Source organism: Odontesthes bonariensis, chromosome 7 (genome assembly GCF_027942865.1).
Source record: "Odontesthes bonariensis isolate fOdoBon6 chromosome 7, fOdoBon6.hap1, whole genome shotgun sequence".
Taxonomy (NCBI): Eukaryota; Metazoa; Chordata; class Actinopteri; order Atheriniformes; family Atherinopsidae; genus Odontesthes; species Odontesthes bonariensis.
Window position 1 is genome coordinate 17,068,490 of NC_134512.1, and position 19,238 is coordinate 17,087,727.

At 42.1% G+C, this 19,238-nt stretch overlaps 3 protein-coding genes across 5 annotated transcripts in view; 2 read left to right on the top strand and 1 right to left on the bottom strand.

Annotated features, from left to right (window-relative positions):
- Positions 1-87: 87 nt before the first annotated feature.
- On the top strand, positions 88-10,622 carry ddx11 (DEAD/H (Asp-Glu-Ala-Asp/His) box helicase 11). The gene is made up of 28 exons (XM_075469779.1): positions 88-150; positions 545-687; positions 786-1,001; positions 1,103-1,189; positions 1,268-1,404; positions 1,510-1,564; positions 1,670-1,777; positions 3,484-3,571; positions 3,690-3,892; positions 4,053-4,127; positions 4,232-4,309; positions 4,396-4,442; positions 4,529-4,608; positions 4,745-4,786; positions 4,873-4,940; positions 5,039-5,077; positions 5,189-5,327; positions 7,355-7,489; positions 7,570-7,682; positions 7,766-7,838; positions 8,585-8,688; positions 8,774-8,923; positions 9,047-9,115; positions 9,224-9,324; positions 9,419-9,503; positions 9,624-9,699; positions 9,810-9,964; positions 10,059-10,622. Exons 2-28 carry the CDS (start codon positions 559-561, stop codon positions 10,089-10,091), a joined length of 2,685 nt encoding a protein of 894 aa, XP_075325894.1. The 5' UTR covers positions 88-150; positions 545-558; the 3' UTR covers positions 10,092-10,622.
- wash1 (WAS protein family homolog 1) lies at positions 10,287-16,402 on the bottom strand. 2 transcript variants are annotated; one of them, XM_075469781.1, is made up of 11 exons: positions 16,266-16,402; positions 15,635-15,775; positions 14,770-14,881; positions 14,532-14,678; positions 12,769-12,905; positions 12,513-12,648; positions 12,240-12,435; positions 11,912-12,082; positions 11,520-11,678; positions 11,056-11,124; positions 10,287-10,969 (listed from the first exon to the last, which is right to left on the bottom strand). In XM_075469781.1, the coding sequence occupies exons 1-11, from the start codon at positions 16,271-16,273 to the stop codon at positions 10,830-10,832; spliced, it is 1,416 nt and encodes a 471-aa protein (XP_075325896.1). In that variant the 5' UTR covers positions 16,274-16,402; the 3' UTR covers positions 10,287-10,829. The 2 variants fall into 2 exon arrangements, with proteins under 2 accessions (XP_075325896.1, XP_075325895.1); XM_075469780.1 differs by having other exon boundaries at positions 10,288-10,969; positions 11,056-11,127.
- Positions 16,403-17,091: 689 nt separating this feature from the next.
- The window catches only part of iqsec3b (IQ motif and Sec7 domain ArfGEF 3b), a 35,995-nt gene continuing 33,848 nt past the window's right edge, over positions 17,092-19,238 (top strand). For both annotated transcript variants that reach the window (XM_075469782.1, XM_075469783.1), the window contains exon 1: positions 17,092-17,831. In XM_075469782.1, coding sequence (XP_075325897.1) covers positions 17,308-17,831 — 524 coding nt within the window. In that variant the 5' untranslated portion in view covers positions 17,092-17,307. The remainder of the gene's footprint in view (positions 17,832-19,238) is intronic.

Consider the following 19,238-nt stretch of genomic DNA (forward strand, 5'->3'; position numbering starts at 1 on the left):
CCCACCTATAAAGTGATAATGAATCAAACATGCACTCCTTGTTTTTTCTCGTTCCTCATTGGTCACACTCTGTCACCACTTCCGTCTGTTGGCGCGGTTGTTGAAAAGCCGGGAGTTGAAAATAAAAAGTCCTAAAACAGGATATCTACGGTAAGTATATTTTATAGCAGCGATACTTGTGTAGAGTATGAACGACAGAAGGTAGCAGACTTAAGATTATAAAGTGGACATGACCCCCACTGTCTTTTAACTCGCGTTCAAGTTTTTCTTTCCAAACAGCGAAAAATGGTCGCAATGACCCTTCGCTTCAAGATACCCCAAATATTAGCGTCTTGACACAACATGCATGCGACTTCGAAAGCTCTTGAGTTAAACGACTGCTTATTAAGTGTTGTAAAAAAGAACCAGTTGAATAAATATAATCCGAAATAGCAGATAATGTGTTGCCTTATCACTGTGAGGACTCAACACAGGTAACTTTAAACAGACAGTGGGCTGTTCAGATATCACGACGCCTATGTCCAACCTTTATATTCTTTCCCAGGAATACCCAGAGGCATGGAAGATCGTGGTGTCAAGTTTCCATTTCCCTACCAACCCTACGACATCCAGGAGCAGTTTATGCAAGCCCTCTACAGTGCACTCGACCAGGGCAAAGTTGGCATATTTGAAAGCCCAACTGGAACAGTATGTAGAAGAGCGAGGGAGAGAAAAACCAATGCAGATGTGTTCCAGTTAATCAATAACTTTAATATTAATGCGTGTGTGTGTTTGTGTTAATCTAGGGCAAGTCGCTGAGTCTGATCTGTGGCGCACTAAGCTGGCTCGCAGATTATGAGAAGAAGAAGAGACAGGAGGCAGCTGCTCTGCTGCAGCAGGGAGAAGCATCTCTCTCCACCTCTGCTGCTCAGTCCTCTGCCACCAGCTCCTCAGCAGAACCAGACTGGATCACAGACTTTGTTCAAAAGAAGGCTGAACGTGATCTGGTGTCGAAGCTGAAGGTGAGGCTGTTTGTGAATGAATTTTACATGTTAGCGTGGGATGGATCTCTGGGGTCCTCTGAGACGTGGCATTTGATTATGATTTAATGCTTTCGTGTCAGGAGGAAGAGTTAAGAAGGAAGAGCAGGGAAGAACGGCTAGAAATGATCAGAAACAACGCTCAGCTGAAGTATGCAATTAAAAGAAAGGTAAGTTATTGGATACATAGATAAATGACTGTAAGCCATTGAGTACAAAAGAACTCAAGAACTTAAGTGTGTTTGTAGAACTGCGAAGAGGAAGAGGCGTTCAAGTTGCTTCAGATCAGTAAAGAAGAACAGGTTGAGGCGCCAGGAGATCAAGCAGATGAAGAGCTTATCATTGCAGAATACGAGAGTGATGATGAGTCGAAGAGTAAAAGCAGGTGAGGATGGTAATGAACTCCTATCAGCTGATTTTAAATGTTATCACTGTCGAAATCTGAAATGGGAAAACAAAGACGGTAGCGTGCGTCTGCTCACGTGCACAGATTCTTCGGAGGCGAGGAAGAGGAAAACGAGCTGGTTGAAGAACATGTGACGAAGGTGTGGGTGAAAGAAATGTTTACATAGACATAAGGCAAAAATATGAAAATAACACATTTCACACGTGACGCTGATGTGAGACGCTGTGCATATGCCCGTTTGCAGATTTACTACTGCAGTCGCACTCACTCCCAGTTGGCCCAGTTTGTCCATGAGGTTCAAAAAAGCCCCTTCAGCAAGGACATCAGTCTGGTTACCCTGGGCTCAAGGCAGGTATGTATGCATACCTGTTTGTTCAATCATTCAATGATGGGGCTCCTGAGCAGTCTTTAAAAGTGTGGAATTTTCCAGGTTCGAATAAGTTTGGAAAAAAGGCAAAAAGAAGCATGGAAAGTACTATGGAAAAAGATCTTTTTCCACATTCCATTTTCTGATCGATAAAATAAGGATTTTTCTGAAGTTACTGAAAACACATGGACGCCACACACAAGCAAGTCTATACTGCTGAATCCAGAAACGTATAACCACCGTCAAACCCACAAACTAATATCTGAGTAGTTGAATACTCGGTTCCAGTGTTAGAATCTGTGGTTTTTAGGAGGTGTCCGGAGCAGGCAGCCACGTTGTGCGTAAGGGTGAGTCAGTCTGATGTTGTCGAAAGCTTAAGGTGGAATTCTTTGTGGATTTCGTGGACACCATGAATGGCGAAGGCTGAACAGACGCCATGAAATTTGGATATTTAAGTTTTTATGAGCAAATTTTGGTTCTGATTTATTTAAGAGACTAAAATAGATATAGGTGAACCAAAATATACTCTTTTTTTTTTTAAATACATTATAACAAGTTAGTTTACTTTCTCTTTGGGCAGTGATGTATCTTTTTTTTGTGTTGCGCACTTTTTAGCAGCTTAAACTAAGTACAGTGTATTGGTTTTGGTGTCAGTTGGTTTGCTCGGGCTATAGTACCTAGAACTTCATTCTTCTGGATAATACTTGGTGGGATTAAAGTATTCATGGTCAAATACCACATATATGTTCACCACTGGATTTCAAAACGATTAGAAGAAGAAAAAAAAAAAGGATCTGCATTAAATGGCCAAGAAATATTTTGAGTCTGAGGAAGAAAAAACAGTATGGAAATTTCAAATGGAAAATATGTCGAAACCTGTAACAGGCAGCTTGTAACATCTTGCGTTAGGGGTTTGTTTGCTCATCCTTACTGCTTCCCACTTTGATTGGTTTAAACTAGTGTACTTGAGAGCTTTCTGGCTATTTGTCTTGCAAGGCAAACCTTCATTCTTTATTGTTGTCGATACCCTGGCTTGTCATGATCTGGCATTAATGGACCATTATTGGTGAAGTCCTATGTCCAAGCCAAACTCTTATATTGTATTTAAGTACAGATTAACCATCAGAACACCAGCCAGATTTCTTTGAAGAGCAAAGTGTGACATGTCGGGGAACACTTATTCAGCATGCTCAATTTGTATAGAGGTGATTTTAAAATTTTACGGGACCCTAAAGAAGCTTGTGAAAAAGGCAATGCTGGACATATCTACCTGTTACATTCTGTTTTTGGCAGAGAGATGACAGCAGCACCTCTGACTTCTGTAAAACACATTAGCTGTATGTTCTTTGCTACAGACAGTTATAAATATGTAGAAAAATCCAACCATGTAGAAGTGGGTTTTCTAATTGTATGACACCATTATTACTTGTTTTTTAGGCATATTTAGATCTTTTTTTTTTTTTTTTAATGGCAAAAATTGTGATAACATGACTACAGACATTAAGAAATGATGACGACAGATAGAGTGTATTGGTACACAGTATCTTCACATACAGTGGCATACGTGGCACAGCTCGCAGACTGTTACTTTTATTCAGTCTGTAAGATATGACCTTATTGACTGCGGTGGCTGACAGTGTTCGCCCTGCTCTTTAAATCTCCGCCCTGCTCTTTAAATCTCCGCTTGGCAGAATCTGTGTATTAATGAAGAGGTGCGACGTCTGGGCAGCATCCAGCGCATTAACGACCGCTGCATGGAGATGCAGAAAAACAAACACGGTATGAGCCATTTAGCCACAGAATTCTTCATCTCACAGAAATAAATTGTCACTTCAGGCCTCTGTCAGAAGCTATTTTTCAGGAGCTTACAGCTGTTGGCTGCGCTGTCATTTCACAGAGAAGCAGCATCACGAGGAGGGTGCGAAACGCAAGCGAGGCCCGGAAAAGAGCGTGTGTCCCTACAACAAAGCTTCTGCTCTGCAGCAGATGAGGGATGAAGTTCTGGGGACTGTCCATGACATAGAACAGCTGCTGAAAGTGGGCAAGGAAACTCATTCATGCCCTTATTACGCCACACGTCTTTCTATTCCCCCTGCACAGGTAACCCAGTCCTCTGTATGCTCAGTTTACTCAGTGCTCTTTGTTATTGTTTAGTCACTGTACTGGCGACTCGCTTACTGTGTTTTTAGTTCTTTATTTCTTTTCTTTTAGTAGACATGGAGGGACGTATGTATATCATGTGTTTTTTGTGTTTGTGTAGTTGGTGGTGATGCCTTATCAGATGGTGCTTCATGACGCTACAAGAAGGGCGGCAGGGGTCCAGCTGAAGGGGCAGGTACAATCAGCCTTATTTTTTTGAGTCTATCATAATACTTCGTTTTCAACATTTAGAATGAGCATTTGGCATAATGCTGACATCAGGAAATGTATTTCTAACAGGTGGTGATCATAGATGAAGCTCACAATCTCAGTGACACCCTCTCCTGTATATACAGCACAGAGCTCACTGGCGCACAGGTAAGCTGTTTCTTATGTAACATATAACGTTGAGCTTTTAATCATTTTTACTCCGTGCAATATTTGAACATTTGAATATTCTGCAGCTTTGCCGTGCACAGTCCCAGCTCACACAGTATGCTGACCGCTATAAGTGAGTCTCACACAAAAGACTTGTATCCACAATTCAATACGGTCTTACTGTGCTTTTACTTGATATGCATCTGTCTTCGACACCAGGAGCAGACTGAAGGCAAAGAATCTGATGTACATCAAACAGATTCTGTTTGTCATCGAGGGATTGGTCCGTATGCTGGGAGGTGAATGTGTGCAGTTGGCTTCGAATTATTTATAACTGCCAATCATGCAGTGAATTCAGCAGGTGAACCTTCTGGTCAGAGCAGTTTGCTATGAGGACATTGCTGATCTTAGTGTTGCTTGCGGTTTTCCCTGCAGGTAAAGTTGGACAAAATCCACTGAACCAGACTACACAAGCAGGTTAGTCGGTAATAACCACACAGAGACACAAGCTGACACATCAAAGCAGAAATCACTAACCACCCAGTTGTATTTTTTTCCCCCAGGGACAGAGATGCACACCATTAACAACTTTCTCTTCAAGGCTGAGATTGATAACATAAACTTGTTTAAGGTAGTTTCTGCTGCATTTCAGTTTAAAATGAAGTCAGTTGAACAACATATTCAAGCAACAAACTAAATGTTTGAATCTCACTGTCGTTCCTTCTTTAGTTACAAAGGTACTTTGAGAAGAGTATGATCAGCCGGAAAGTAAGTGTTTGATATGTATATACAAGTCATACTTGATATATAAAAGTGTATGTATCTGAGCGTGATCTACCGTAAAATGAAATCTACGCCACCTGTATGTTCTGTCTGCAGCTGGGTGGATTTGTGGAGAAGTATGCCGGCTCAGGTGTGACCCTGCACACCCAGAGCAGCTGCAACAAGGAGAACCGACGCACTGAAGGCCTAAATCGTTATCTTCAGACCTTGCAGGGCAACCAGAGCTCTGCATCAGGTCAGATCTGCTGCCCTCATTAAGCATATTTTTTGAGAAGAACACCCTCACTGGAGGCATTGTTATGCCCTGAGGTGAAATTGAATCAGTTGAATATAAGATGTGGTACAACTCATATTTAAAAGACAAAAATTATAGTTTCTATTCTATCTCAGACTCCTACGTCCAGCCATGTATCACACTGTGGCGTTGCACAAAACATGACACAGTGCAGTGATGTTCTCTAATTTCTTTTCTTTTTTTTCCCCCAAAGATTTCTTTATTGGTTTTTCAAAGGTAAATACAAAGGTTTAGGATCTTTTCATGTGGTGTATGTTCAGAGCCCAACAAGTAAGGCAATTTGAGTGGCTGACATTAGGAATGATACCACACATTGGTTATAAAAACAACAAAGAACAAACCAGACCCCCCAACCATATACAGTACACCATTTAACACAAACTAAACAGAAACATAACATGAACAAATAAATTATAAAAGTAATAATAACAACAACAATAATACCAAAACTTAAATTACAAAATAAAAACATACCTACACAATACACAAAGCCTGCAACCTTAGAAAAAAAAAAAATCTGTTACCACAGTAATCCATTTCCTGTAACATATGCACACAGTTCTAGTCTGTCACAGAGGGGAGCTCGTCAATGTAATCAGACAAATATCCCCATGTTTTTGTGAACTTGCGGGTAGAGCCCTTCATGCTGTGTTTTATTTTTTCTATTTTCATAAGATAAAGGATATCTTTAATCGGGGAACTGAATGAAGGGGCATTAGAAGACTTCCACCTAAGCAGAATTAGACACCTTGCTACGAGTGTGATGAATGCAACAAAGTCAGCCTTATACGAAGATGTGGACATAGTAGAGGGGAGAACACCAAACAACGCAGTTAAAGGAGAAGGAGAAATTGTTTGCTCTAATACATTGGACAAGATATCAAAGACCTTGGACCAGTATTCAAATAGTTTTGGGCAAAACCAGAGTGTATGTCCCAGTGTCGCAGGTGCTGAGTGACACCTCTCACATGTAGGGTCAATGTCAGGGAAAAAACGGCTTAATTTGACCCTAGTCCAGTGAACACGGTGAACAATCTTACACTGAATGACGCCATGTTTAGCGCAAATTGACGATGAATGCACACGTTGTAAGATTGAGTCCCATACAACATCTAAAATATCAATTCCCAGGTCCTCCTCCCATTGAGTCTTAATTGAATTGAGATTTACTGATCTTAAGGCATACATTCTATTATAAATAGAGGATATCATTCCTTTAGCATTAGGAAGAGGCATTAAGAGGGAGTCAAGGGGGTTAGCAGAAGGCACATTAGGGGAAATTGGGATGTAAAGGATTTAACAAAGCTGCGTATCTGTAGATATCTAAAGAAACGTGATGTGGGTAAGGAATATTTTCCAGATAGCTGTTGAAATGATGCAAATACCCCATCTATATACAGATCCTTTAAGGACTTGATACCCAACCTAGACCATATCGACCACGCTCCGTCAGTCAGTGAGGGTGGAAAAGCAACACTTGAAGTGAGAGGATAGAAATATCACCCATATTGAAATGTTTTCTGAACTGGTTCCAAATTCTCATTGATGTTTTAACACATACATTTTTAGTGTATGAAGACAGAGAAAATCTGAGAGGGGAGTACAATAATGCCTTCAAAGAAGTGGGTTTACAAGACAAGGCTTCCATCTGTAGCCAAGTAGGCTGTGGACTAAGAACATCTAAATGCAGCCAGTAGTGTAGGGCTCTAATATTGGCAGCCCAATAATAGTACTGAAAGTTAGGCAATGCCATGCCTCCAAGTCTCTTAGGCCTTTGGAGTAGCAATTTGCGAATTCTGTGTGCCTTCCTATTCCAGATAAACTCTGTAATCAGTTTATCAATTTTACGAAAAAATGTTTGTGGGATGAATATGGGGATGGTCTGAAAAAGATATGAGAATTTTGGCAGCGTGTTCATTTTATGTTCTCTTATTTCAACGTAGTTATTCAAACTCTCCTGTGTGCAGTTCCCTCCACAGACCAGCAGGAGTCTACTGAGGCAGACAAAGTGCTGTCTGCGTCTCCCATGATGCAGGTGGAGGGTTTCTTCATGGCTCTCACCAACAGCAATACTGATGGCAGAGTGGTGGTGCACAGACAAGGTACCATTTGACACTCGTATTACAAAAGGAAGGACAAAGTGGTAAACGGTTCGATTGTAAAATGCCTGTTTATTGCTCAGGCACTGTGTCGGAGAGCAGCGTCAAGTTCCTTCTGCTGAATCCAGCGGTTCACTTTGCCCAGGTGTTGAAGGAGTGCAGAGCCGTCATTATTGCTGGAGGAACCATGCAGCCTGTGAGTTGCTTTGAAATGAACAAAACTAAATGGTGGCGTTGTTCTTGTGTAAGCTATATCATACGTAGAAATGTTACGTGTAGGTTTCAGACTTTAAGCAAGAGCTACTGTTTTCTGCCGGAGTGGGAGAGGCGCGCATCATGGAGTTCTCCTGCGGTGAGTGGCCCATTTTCTAACACCACACTACTTTGGAGGATACTCCATTATAATTCACTCAGTGTAGTGATGTGACTATCAATATTTCAATGTTTGTGGGAGATATTTGATAAATATGGAACGGTTCACTCAAGATGTGCCTTTTATTGGCCCACAGGGTATCCAGGTTGCTATGTGAACCATGTCCTGAACTAACACCTGGTGCATTAGAAGTGAAAACTGACCAAGTAGAAAAGCTTTCAAATTGGTATAGTAAGAGGGCGAAAAAAATACAAGACCTCTTGCAAACTAAATCATTAATTACAAGCCCATCTGTTGTTTATAAACTTTAGTACCTACATATAAAGCGCAGTCATTTTTCTGTGCCCAGATTCTCACAAGATCTTTGTGCTATTTGAACAATCCATGTTTAACTTTATTTGTACCACACAGACTCAGGCCAAACCAGTTTAGACTGGATTTAGGAAAGTTACGAATATTTTCAGACCATGTTAAAGGGATTTAAGATGATATTAGAATGGGTTTTGAAAGTTAAGCTGTAATTTGGAATAATTTCATTGTAACAATGAGTGAGTAAACTGATGTTTTTGAGTCTGTTAGAAATATCCTCAGTTGCAGCTTTACTACACTTAATGTTTGTGTATTTTGGATGTTTTCCCTCGTCTGATGGAAGACACAAGAATGGCAAATGGTGTCTTGCCTTCCACATTTCTTAACTGTCATTTTTTCCTGATAACTGTCTGCAGGCCACGTCATTCCCCCGGAGAACATTCTTCCCATCGTCTTGTGCAGCGGCCCATCTGGTCAGGAGCTGGATTTCACTTTTCAAAACCGAGACTCTCCTCGCATGGTAACAACAGACGCATGTTCTTCACTTCTTTGTTGAGATTGTTTGCACAAGCATCGCCGCAAGGTTTTAACCACTTTGTTAACAGATGGATGAAACGGGCCGCATTCTCTCCAACATTTGCAACGTGGTCCCCGGCGGGGTTGTGTGTTTCTTTCCCTCTTATGAATATTCCAGGCGGATTATTTCTCACTGGGAGGCCAGCGGCGTGCTCACCCGACTGGCAAACAAGAAGAAGGTACTTCTGCTACATGTTTATTTAATTGAGGTTAACAAGAGTGCCTGTAGAAGTCGTGCCATAAAATATAAAAAAAAAACAAGTTTCCCTAAAATCTCTGCGCTATTACAAACTCCTCCTCAGATCTTTCAGGAGCCAAAGAAGGCCAACCAGGTGGAGCAGGTGCTGAGCGAGTTTTCCCGTTGTATCCAGGTAACCCACCGCCACTGCCTACATGTCAGACTTCATAACTAAGCGTTGATAGTGTGGTCATTAGGACTGGATTCTGTCACTCATGGCACCTGTCTCTTTTAATTTTAGAGGTGTGCTCCAGACAGCGGTGGACTCACAGGAGCGTTGCTGTTTTCTGTGGTTGGAGGAAAGATGAGCGAGGGAATCAATTTCTCTGATGACTTGGGCAGGTGTGTGTAATTCAAAAGCACATAACGTGGCACATATTGTTTCTTGTATTTACAGCCAAACATTATCTGTGTGTATATGTGCATGTGGTAACAGGTGTATCGTTATGGTTGGAATGCCATATCCCAACATCAAATCCCCAGAACTGCAGGAAAAGATGTCGTATCTGGACACACACCTGGTCAGAAATCTCTCGTAAATCTAAACGGCATGTTCATGACCATGAGGAGAAAGTTACTGAAAATTTAAGCTGAGAGGAATTGGGGAGCTTGTCTTGAAATATCACATTTCTCTGTCGTAGCCTCGCAGTCAGGGAAGGAGCCCTGGACAAGCACTCATAGAAAACCTCTGCATGAAGGCTGTCAACCAGTCTATAGGTAATGATAATGACGTGATATTTGTGACAGCAGGTGAGGAAAAAAAAAGTAAATGTTGATCAAGTTGATGTGATCAAAATTAACAAGTGTGAGATTTGTTCCCCTTAAAGGAAGAGCTATCCGTCACCGTGGCGACTACTCCTCCGTTGTGCTGTGTGACAGACGTTACTCTCGGCCAGCTACACTCTCCAAGCTTCCCACTTGGATCAAGGATCGCACAAGCTCATATGCAACTTTTGGTCCTGCCTTTGCTGCTTTACGGAAGGTAAGAATCAGGTAAATGAATGTGGACTCACTCAAAGGCATCGTGACTGAAACTTAAGCTCATTGTGTTTTTTCTGGCTATTCTTCTTTTCCAGTTCTTCCTGGAGAAGAAGCAGAAGAAAGTGTAGTTTCTCTTCCAAAGACGTCATCATGTAACCTTGAAATCCAACGAGACGCGGGTTTGGGTGAAATGTGGTGGAATTAAAGAGCAACAGCAGAAAAATGTCATCTCTTATAATTTAACTTAGAAAAGATAAATGGTTCCCACCCTTTTTATATTCTTTAAGAAATTTGTACCCGAGTGAATGCTGTTAGCTCAAACATCAACAGAGGAGCCTCTTTTTTTTCTGTTTTCATGCTTTATTTTATATTTCCAAATGTTATCCATTTTGTCTTCTGTCAAGTCTGGTTAATTCATGAATAATGACTCCCAAGTATTTCATGTGTTCAGTTTCTTTACACGGGTTTCTTGGTTTGGAGGTTGGAAAATAGCTTTTCATCCATTTTTAAATACACATTACTGAAAGAGTTAGTGTACAGTTATCAGGCACAACACTGGCAGGCAAACACGTGACTGGTTTACTCAGAAGTTTTTAATATTTAAAGAACTAAATGAGTGTTACGCAATCCAAAGTTCCATCTTCTTATATTGAGTGTTCTGTAGATATTTTGGATTTATTAATCAACTTGTTTTATGATGAATAACAATAAATTATTTTATCTGTTGTGTATTTGTGATGTTTATTTAGCTTTGGACAAACTATTGCATTAGCTTTTAATGAAATTATGAAACTAGCTTTCCCCTCTACCCCCACTTCCCTCGCTGTTAATGAATTTAATATCAGTGCCATTCGTTGTCTCTTATGTTATGCTTCCCAGTCGTCATCATCTGTTGTTGACTGTGGGGCAGGAAGTGGTGGGATGACATCTGACATCCTGGCAAACGCGCCGCCAGTACCAGCGGGAGCGTCACCCGACTCACCTGCTGGGCCCTTCCCGGATATGCCTGGAGAGAGGACAGAGGACATGAAGCAAATAAAATCACTGATATCAATATTCTCAATCACATTCAGCATGAAAGGGATTTCTCACCTTTTCTGCGCATGGAAAGTTTATTGAACAGATCAGACATAAAGTCTCCACCACTGGATGCCACTCCCACTGCTGAGACAACAATAGAGTTGCTTAATAACCTGAGATCAGTATTGTTTAAATTTGCAATTAGATCAGTGAATGGCTTCACTAGTTCCCCAGTTCTGAAGCAGGGCGTATCACTATAACGAGACATCTTATTAAAGTATTTGTTGAAAGCAGCTCTGTTAAAACTGTCAAATTTAATGAGCTTGTCACAGAGGAATGGATTAAAAAGGTGAATGTGTGATACGAACACAAACCCTCCCATCTTAACAGGCACTGTAACATGCTGTATAATTTACAGCTAAATGCCAATTAGTAACAGATAATGCTCTGCTTTGAATGCATGACTTTGACTTAAACTCCTTTAGCCATTAATAAAACACGACCAGAGCCACATCCCCACTCAAACAATCCAAGACCTTGCTCCTGCTCTTTTTGTTTCTTCTTCTCCATCTTGCGTTCTTTGACATCGCGTAACTTGGCTTTGCCGATGCCCCCGGCATTGCGGATAGACTCCAGCAGACTGGCCCGGCCGTCTGATGGTTGAACCACCTCGCTTGGAGCACCAGACACGGGACCTGCAAACAGAAGAGAGTCTGTCAAGAGGGCAGTTTTGGATCCCACCCATTCATGTCAATTAGGTCAGTTCAATTCAAGAAAGAAAATTAGCTTTTTTTTACTCCCCATTGAATGAGTCTGTGTGCAATGGAGGCACCAGTTTTCACCGCTTTAATAAACTGCCAGAATCACTTATATTCCTCCAAGTGAGATGTGTGTGTGGCCTGCTCTGAGCGGTGTGGGTGTGACAAACCTGAACTTTGCGTTTGAATGGCTTCTGCGGAGCCCTGGGCAGGAGGAGGTGGTGGAGGGGGTGGAGGAGGGGGAGCTCCAGCAGGAATAGCAGGGGCAAACGCGGGCTCAGGGGGAGGAGGGGGAGGGGGAGGGGGAGGAGGTGGTGGAGAATTCAGCGGGAGCCGAGCTCCTGAAACAAAGAGATGAAAAGCGTCCATCCAAAAGCATAGCAAACATTTACAAAGCATCTATCTACATCTTGACATAAAAAAAAAAATATGGAGATTAAAATAAATCAAACTAATTAAAGGCCCATCAAAACAGGTGTTAACAGAGTAGCTGCGCACCAGGTGCACTGCTCTCCTCAGAGAAGGAGGGCAGCTCAGGGATGTTGTGCGTGGGTCCTGATGGAGCAAATCCAGGTCCAAGGTCTGCGCTGTACGACAGGTCGTCTGCAATACCAGGCAGGTCGGGCAGGTAGGATGGCACATCTATCTCAGGAACCTGACCCAGGTCTGGCACGTAGAAATAACTCTCTGCTGTCTGTTAAAGGGAAACATTTAACAACATTAACTCGCGCTTAAAGAGCACAATAACAGTGTGACCAGGTAAGAAGGTACCTGTCTCTCCAGTTGTTCTCTCTTTGTGATGGATAGTGGAGCATCAAATGGTTTCTCCTCTTTTTCCGTCTCCAGTGTTGTGTGTGTTTTTGTCACTGCTCCCGCCAGAGGATCAAGGAACACATACTTTTTATATCTTTAAAAAAAAATAAAAATACCAACACACACAAATGAAAAGATGAAAGCAAATGTTTAAATCTGACTCGTATCTACAGGAAGCATCCCTTTGTGTGTCTGCGCGTGCGTGTCGACTCACAGATTCTCTGTGGTATTAAAAAGCAACAGAGAGCTGACAGATGAGATGTTTCGAGGGAGACTGCCCAATCCTTCTTGCGTCTCATCCTCAGACTTCTTCTTATTGCTCACACACACTGGAAAATACATTAACTTCTCCTGAAAGGAAGAGACCCAGACATAGAGCGAGGGAGATCTGTAAAATGTCAACTCAATCTTGAATAACACAAATGACAAATGCCACTAAACTCTCTCGCGCGCAGAAGCACGCAAGTACAAACACTGCAATGCCAAATTGTGTGACTGAGGACATTGCTTCTGGAGGATATTGAATAATGCATTTCTGCACAAGAGAAGATTGCCAGCGGTGTTTTCGTTTTTTTCCCCTCCCAGTCTTACAAATACACACAGATACACCAACACACAAACACAACGATCTCACAAGATCGAGCACACGCAGCAGAAAATATGCAAGCTGCCATAAAGTTTCCCGAGATGGTGGAGGAAAAACTGTGAGGTTTGTCATAAATAATGTAAGAGCTTGTGCTGAGCTGGGAACACAAACACAGACGCAGTTGGGAAAAAAAAACACGAACATACATTTACAGTCAATTTTCAGTGTCAAATTATATAAATAAAACAAAGCTTTTGATATCCTGTAAAAAGTACTGCACCTACAGTAGGACAAAGGTCAACCGATGCACAACTTAATCTGTATCTATTGACTTCACTGAAAGGGAAAGGACAAAATCTGTAGTTTTAAACACTGCATGTTTCTACCTGTCTGTGTTGCTTTCACTGACTTTTTCACCTCTGTCAAAGCATCAATTGTCTGTGATGTTAAATGCCCTGAAAATGTTTACAAGATACAAACATTCATCAATGTTTTGTAGTCTGGTTGATTATGTAATACAGCTAAAGAGTCAAGAGTGTTTGAGCAGCGGAGCAACTAGGCGAGCTGTGGAGGCAGGGCTAATTTCCATAATCACAGATTGATGCATATTACAACAGGCAAATGTGTAAGATCCCCTCCATGAATTTTTAAGACACAACACTGTTATTTTCATGGGAAAAATAACCCAGAATATGTTATTCATGTTCCTAGAGAATGCTGAGGAGACTCCAGGTCAGACAGGACACTTAACATGTCGACCCTGAGGCCTCCCAGAGATTACCGTTTCTCCCTCAACTGTCTCCTTTTCAAGTAACCAGGAGTCCTTACAGGCGCTACTGGATTTTTCAGCCCTGCAGGCAAACCTAGACACTTTGTAAAGAAATAAAATACAGGCCTCTTCTTTCAGCAGTTTTGTTCTTCTGTTCATATCTCAGAGCTCATTAAATGTTTTCCTTCAGGCTCAGCTAAAACCCACATCAGTTTGGCTGTTACAATGACAAGGGAAACTGTGCATATGGCCTGACAGAAAGAGGAGGAGATCTAGAGACTGGAAGGTATAGAATAAAGGGTTCTTGAAAATCGTAAACTGTGGACCAGCTCTTAGATATCATGGGATCATGGGAGTTTGGCCCTAGAGTTTTCACAAATAGGAGACAATGAGACTTAAGCTGCAAGCCCTTTACTCATGTGGCCACAACACACGAACAGCATCAAAACACCCAACAGCAAGATGAAATCTGTTTGAATAAAATTATTCATTTTACATGACCTTTAGCATGAGACTACAGGAAACCATTGCAACTAACCAGTCGCACTTTTATTGTTGAATAATTTGACATATTAGAAATAAATCTAAATCATTTTTCTGTATTTTCATGCGTTTATCTCACCTGCAAGGCCTTTTCATCAAAGGGTCGAAGTTTATTCTGTATCCTTTGTCTGTGGCGGGTTTGTAAGGAGGGATCTGCAGCCCCAGCAAAGATGGACGAGTAATCCTGAAGCCGATCTGGAGCTGGGTATTTGGCACTGGAGAAAACCTAACCAAGCACAAAGTTTGGATATTTTCTGACATTTTCTCCAACATAAAACTCATAAAGTTTCCATCCCAAGGTGAAGGGGCTGTGTTACCTTTGTGGCCTTCTTGCTGCCTTTAATCTTGTCAACACGGGCCTGAGCTAGTCTGATCCGGTCAGAGACGCTCTGCAGCTGCCGGCGGTTCTTCTCTACGCTCTCTGAAACCCTGGGAGCAGCACCGACATGAAGAAGAGCATATTCACACTCACACATAAAGGGAAATATGCCTGGAATATTGCCAATATAATTGCATACAGATCATATTCAAAAAGTTCAACTTTCTAAAATCATTCAGTCTATTAATGTCACATGTAGTTACAGGAGACACTTTGTTATTTAAGGACAGCATCCTTGAAACCAAATTTGTGAAATTTGGGTACATTATTAAGCCCTATTGCTATTTTGTGGTTAAGGTGGCAGAGCTGAAGATCTTAAGATTTTTATTGAGAGTTATCAGGAAGGACAGGATTAGCAATGAGTGCATCAGAGGGACAGTTCCGGTTGAGATGGTTTGGACATGTGCAGAGGAGGGACAGTGGATATATTGGACAAAGGAGGTTGAAGATGGACCTGCCAGGCAGGAGGAAAAGAGAGAGATCTCAGAGGAGGTTCACGGATGTAATGAAGGACGATATGCAGAGGGTGGGTGTGACAGAAGAGAATGCGAGGGATAGTGAGATGGAGACAGATGATTCACTATGTTGATCCCAAAAGGGAGCAGCCCGACAGAAGAAGAAGAAGCTAAGCCAAAATTTGAGAGGAATAGTGTATTTTTTATTTTTCATCATGAAAAGTTCCAAGGTGCAAATCTTCGTGATTGGAGAATTGTGACAGTCTATGAGCAAGTGTTTCACAGGTTGTAGCCATCTTTGTAATGTTTGTGAGTGAATTTGTGAGCGAGCAAGTATGCTGGGCTTGCCTTCTGAAGATATCCGTAGAAATGGTCTCCAAGTACAGCAACGCATCTGCAATCTGATGAACAGCCTCCTCTCGCCTCAGGTCCGGCTGGATGAGAGGCACAGAGTACACCTGGCCCTCCAGGTAGTGCCGCTCTGTCATCCTAAAAGACATCAGCCCAACAGGTCTGTCAGTTGCGAATACATACTCTGAACATGAGCATGGCAGTGTTCATTCTTGGCAATCAATCAGAAGACGTAAAAACTTAGTTTAATATAGTCAATGGTTCTCTGTTTTTAGTCAGTACTCGTGTTGGAGTCAACTCCACCACACTGCCATAACGTTAATTAACTTCAACACATCTACTTTCACTAATACGATTCCTCTCCAACCCCCTCACCTGACTGTCACATGACGACGCTGGAATAAATTTGATGCCTTTTTTTCGGACTTAATATATTCATCGGTTCAAATAGATTCTTGTCAAAAAACAATAGGTCACAGTTAATGAACCTGTGGTCCAGCAGTTTAATAGCATATGAATGGATACAAATCATTGATGTAATTGTGTAACTTCCCGTTAAAATAAAAAAGAAAGCCTGCTATTGCGACAGAAAGCGTGTCGGTGAGGAGTATAAATAACACAATCTTACCTGACCATCTGTTTTGTTTACTTGTTAACTGTCACAAGAATAGTTACAATAAGAAGAAGCTAGTCTGTCGGTAGTAGCTGCATAGCTATTTATTTAGGAAAACAACGGTTCCGCACTTCCGCATCCGTATAGCACGTGACTACCAACTCTATACTGTTGCCTTCATGAACCTCGGAGTTTTAAGAGGACGCTTCCCTCAGATTACTTTGAAACGTAGTCAGCTACTGAATGTTATATAAGCTACTTGGTAAATTTTATAATTATTAATCTTTTCTATTACAAGAAGTCTTGTAAATATTTTAGACCAATATGAGTAATTATTGCACCTTACTGTTAAAAACTTGGACTTAAGATTGCAAATATTTTTTTCTATAAACACCTCATAATATTTGAACATTTCCACATTATATTCGGAAAGACAGTGCTTCTGGCATTTTTATTTACAGTTAAGAATCTAATTACCCTTACAAAAAAAAAAAAAAAGTACGGATAGCTACTTTAGGCAATTTAGGCAGGTGAATTTCCAATGTAATCAGTCTTTCAAACCCTGATTAGTGGTTGGCAGTGTACGACGCCCGACCAAAAAAAAAAAAACTTTTTCAGACTTTTTCAGACTTTAAGTGTATAATGTCCTGTTTTAAAGCATGGTTTGTATATAACGAACCTACAACAACCCAGCAACAACGTCTTATACCTATAGGGTGCGTGCTTGCCCTGGTATTTTCTCGTGTCCTCGTGCGTAATGACGCATCCATCTCCCTGCGCCTCCCCTCCCTCCTGTCACATCTGGACCTGGCTCCTCTCATCAGCACCTCTCAGCGCAGTGGGAGAGAGTGTGAGTGAAGGAGGGAGGGAGACGACCGGAGAAGTGGAGACGAGCTCGGTCGGCGCAGCTTCATCCACAACCGAGTAGAATCAAAGAGAGAGGAGCTGAAGGACATTCCACCTTCTAGTCCGCACGCACGGATATCTGCATCTTCTCTGTCCTTCATCTGCCAGCTTTTTTTTCTCCTTCTCTTCTCTCCCTCTGCCTCGGGATATTATGAGCTCCAGCTTGCTAGAAAACCCGGTGCAGGCGATTCTGTACCTTCGGGAGCTCACCACGATCGTCCAGAACCAGCAGAGTCTCATCCAGACCCAGCGCGCCCGGATAGAGGAGCTGGACAGGCGGGTGGACGACCTCATCGGTGAGAACAGGCACCTCCGGGACGTCAGGGTACAACAGCAGCATCCTTACCTTCACCACCACCATCATCATCATCTCACGGACCCTACCTGCCTTCATCACCACCACCACCCACAGGAACCCCTGCTCAAAAATAGTGGGGGGTCTCCATCACACCATGGAGCCGCACAAGCACAGGTTGAAACGGCTCCGGGGGTCCAGCCCCCACCCTCCCAATCTATGGACCCGGGGGACATGCAGCTGGTCCCAGCAGATGCATCGACGTTTTCCCCGGTGGAAAGTGAGGCAGAAAACGGTGGAAGTTGCCCCAGCTGTCACTCTTTGGTTCCAATGACCCCATCAACTCTTTGTCGATCCCTTACCCTGGCAAGGAAATCCGAGTGAGTAGAGATTATGGTTGTTTGGATGTTTCTTTGTGTCTGTCCTCAAATATTCCAATGGGGAAAAGTAATCTATTCATAAGTAGGCCTACGGGCATTTTCAAATAAAAAACAAACAAGCAAACTCTTGTGTTCCTGAGTTTTCCAAAATGAATTTACTAATGTGGGTGAAGTACCCTATTTCGAACATATATACGTGTTTGTGTGCAGCATTTGTCTGAAAACTGTGCAACCAGGAGCGTGTATGCGTGCCCTGCAGATTGAGGGGCGTTTAATAATGAAGAAGCCGCTCTCAAATTTCTAATTCTCAGCTGTGTGTGTCGGTTAAGGGAGAAGAGGTGGATTATTTAAATGAGAAACTGGATCACAATCATCAGTAATTACATAACAAACAGCTGTAGGCCTGTGTGTGGTGTGTGTCAGTGTGTGTGTATGTGTTAAGCACAGCGGTCAGTTTCAGTTTGAGATGGTGGATTGTAGTGATGAGATAACTGGAGTCACAGTCCGCGGTGCTCCTGGCCTCTCCATTAATTACAGCATGGGATCTGGGAATTCTCTCGGGATCTCTGGGCCTCAGATGTTGCTGTGTTAGATGATACACACATGCACACGACAATACACAACTACACGCCCTCACACACATGGGCACTCTCAACTCCTCCTGCCTGTACCACATATTCACAGTAGATCAGCTCACCATCTAATGAGAGAAAACCCCTGTTTCCATCTTTTTTTTCTATGTGTGTGTTCTCCTCATAAGTTGTATTCCTGTAGGAGCCCTGATTGGTCTCTCTGGGACACCACCCCCATTAAGGGAAGTAATTTGAAAGTTAAGAAGAGCAGTAAAGTGCATAAGGGGACACATGGATATTGAAAATAGGTTACTATCAATATTATAGACAATTTTACACATACCACACCTCACATTTTTTGCTCCTGCCTGTTGCTCCCCTCCACTATTAAACTACACCTGCACCTTGAGTTGTGTCCTCTAAAAAGCTCACTCTGGAGCATTTGTTTGATGTTTCACTGCAACACCTCTGGTTCTTGATGTGAATACATTTTATTGATGAGGAAATAATAACAATAATAATAATACTAGATTCAAGTTATTATAAAAGCATCAGCAGATGCATCCACAAGTTTATCTAGCAGCAGAATGTTTTGTTGTGAGGATTTTTAGTCCTTCAGGATAAGAATAGTAATTTGACAGCTAATGTTTATGTTCGCTTCTGCCTGGCCAAGCAGGTGAGGGGGGCGAAGGATTTCACCTTCCTGTCCTTGGCCGCTGTATCCTGCCTTAGCTGACTGGAGATCAGATCTACCCTCTGCTAATCCTGTTGTCAGTTTGTCTTAGCTTGTTTGTCTTAGAACCAGTGCATATGTGTGCTTAGGTACATATCTCTA